Raw genomic sequence first — 2,532 nt, 5'->3', positions numbered from 1 at the left:
ATGGATGATTGGATGGATCAATGGATAGAGAGAGAGAGAGAGAGAGAGAGATGGATGGATGGATGCTATATGGATGGATTGATTGATTGATTGATTGATTGATTGATTGATTGATTGATGGATGGATGGATGGATGATATATGGATGGATGGATGGATGGATAGATGGATGGATGGATGATATATGGATGGATGGATGGATGATATATGGATGGATGGATGGATGGATGATATATGGATGATATATGGATGGATGGATGGATGGATGATATATGGATGGATGGATGGATGGATGGATGGATGGATGTATGGATGGATGATATATGGATGGATGGATGATATATGGATGGATGGATGGATGGATGGATGGATGGATTGATTGATGGATGGATGATTGGATGATAGATGGATGGATTGATTGATTGATTGATTGATGGATGATTGGATGATATATGGATGGATGGATGGATGGATGATATATGGATGGATGGATGGATGGATGATGGATTGATGGATGGACCTGCCTTTTGTTGCATAGCTGTGATTGACTTTGAAGAGATTAAAGTAGTTGGATAAACACTTTAAAATATTTGAAATACATTTTTAGATCATTAACTGAAGTCCTGATTCTAAAATATCACTTGAGCAAAGTTCTTAAGTATTATCAACAAAATGCTGCAAACGTTAAAGTATTTATTTGTCAAGGCTTGCACACTTTCTCCATACCACAAGACTTTTGTTTTGATCCTATTTGTATATTTGTCAGAGACGGACTGTTTCTTTATATTACTGGACCATCTTTTTATTAAAGCATTAACTTATGAACGCAGAAACAGCGATTAAACTTTTATGTTAAAGTTGGTTCAGGTGGAGCACATTTAAAATGCTCTATATGCTTTTGGGTGTTTAAATCTTCAACCCAACATCATTCAATCTGATTTTATACTCGATCACATGTTTGGTTTGTAATATCTCGATCTGAAAAGTAACTAAAGCTTTTAAAACATGCGCCTTCGACTTTGAGGGTGAGGGATGGATATTTCTCACTATTTTCTTAGTTCTTAGATTAATAGATTATGCCAGAAAATAATCGACATATTTATCGATAATGATGATAGTCTTTAGATAGTGTTTAGTACCCCTCACTGCAGTGCGCAGTACCACAGGCCCCTCTTTCTCAACCTCAAGATCGCCCCTCCTTCTCAACCTTTGAGCACGTGACGGGACGCCCCTCCTTCTCAACCTTTGAGGCACGTGACGTCCCGAGTCCCGTGTTGTGTACTTACCCAGTCACAAAAGTAACATATTATATCTTATATTAATATATATATAATTCTGATGTCTGTGGTTATTTAAACATTCCCTGATAAAGCGTCAATAAACAAGTGTTAATCCCAGTGTGTTTAGTGTGCAACATCACATGTCATTTCACCTTCAATTCACGGTTTTCAAAGCGTTAGCCACATGCTAATGCTAACCGGAAATGAAGAATTTTCAGAATAAAAGTGTTAAGTTAATAGTTAGTGTGAACTTCCGGTTTTTTTCAGAATAAAACTGCTTTATATTAAAAACCCTGTATTTAATTTAAATTACGTCATATCAACATTGATTTTAATTTCTTACAGTAAGAGAGGTTTTGGGGTTTAGGTTTGGGAGGGAGGAAGGAAGATTAGGATTAGGTAAAAAGGTAGGGAGTGGTTAGGGTTAGGATGGGGGGAAGGGAAGGGTTAGATTGAAGGGAGGGAAGAGAACTGCTACACCGGAAACAGGATGCAACGCGTCATCAGTGAAGCTCGTCACATGCCTCAAAGGTTGAGAAGGAGGGGCCGTCCCGTCACGTGCCTCAAAGGTTGAGAAGGAGGGGCCGTCCCGTCACGTGCCTCAAAGGTTGAGAAGGAGGGGCCGTCCCGTCACGTGCCTCAAAGGTTGAGAAGGAGGGCCGTCCCGTCACGTGTCTCAAAGGTTGAGAAGGAGGGGCGATCTTGAGGTTGAGAAGGAGGGGCGTGTGGTACTGCGCACTGCAGTGAGGGGCTTCTCGATCCCTACAGCAAATAAAAGTCGTACAAATATATATTCTACTACCTTGAAAAAAGAAATGTGTACTAAGTTAATTACGTGTCTACTTCCTGTACAAGGTACTTTTACCTCATGGTTTGAGGATGGAGACAAATGAATGCTTTTCATGTTACAAGTTGTTCAATAAGTTCTCTCTTTATCCAACACCAGTGCTGACTTGAGTAATGAACACAACTTAACGATTGTACAGATCGCCTCTCTGTCCCTGGATGTATTCCCCGCCTCCTGACAGGAAGTCAAACGAAACAGCCCGTCTCTGAGAGGCTCATCAGTCACGATAAAAGTTTAGATTAAGAAGTTTTTAATGATGCGTACACAGCAGTGAACGGATATTCACGACAGACCATTACGTCTCGTTGCTCACTAATTTCCCAGAAAGCATCGGGCCTCTGATGGACAATTTGCTTTAATGGAAAAGAAAGAACATAACCGTCCATCAATAAACTTTGGCAATGAA

At 40.0% G+C, this 2,532-nt stretch overlaps 1 protein-coding gene across 1 annotated transcript in view; it reads left to right on the top strand.

Moving 5' to 3' along the window:
* The window catches only part of kcnh3 (potassium voltage-gated channel, subfamily H (eag-related), member 3), a 163,773-nt gene that overhangs the window by 105,079 nt on the left and 56,162 nt on the right, over positions 1–2,532 (top strand). Inside the window, exon 3 of the mRNA XM_079662628.1 lies at positions 1,256–1,297. Coding sequence (XP_079518754.1) covers positions 1,256–1,297 — 42 coding nt within the window. The remainder of the gene's footprint in view (positions 1–1,255; positions 1,298–2,532) is intronic.

Source organism: Notothenia rossii (genome assembly GCF_949606895.1).
Source record: "Notothenia rossii genome assembly, chromosome: 2".
NCBI classification, from domain to species: Eukaryota; Metazoa; Chordata; class Actinopteri; order Perciformes; family Nototheniidae; genus Notothenia; species Notothenia rossii.
This window is presented reverse-complemented; position numbering and strand designations above follow the sequence as displayed.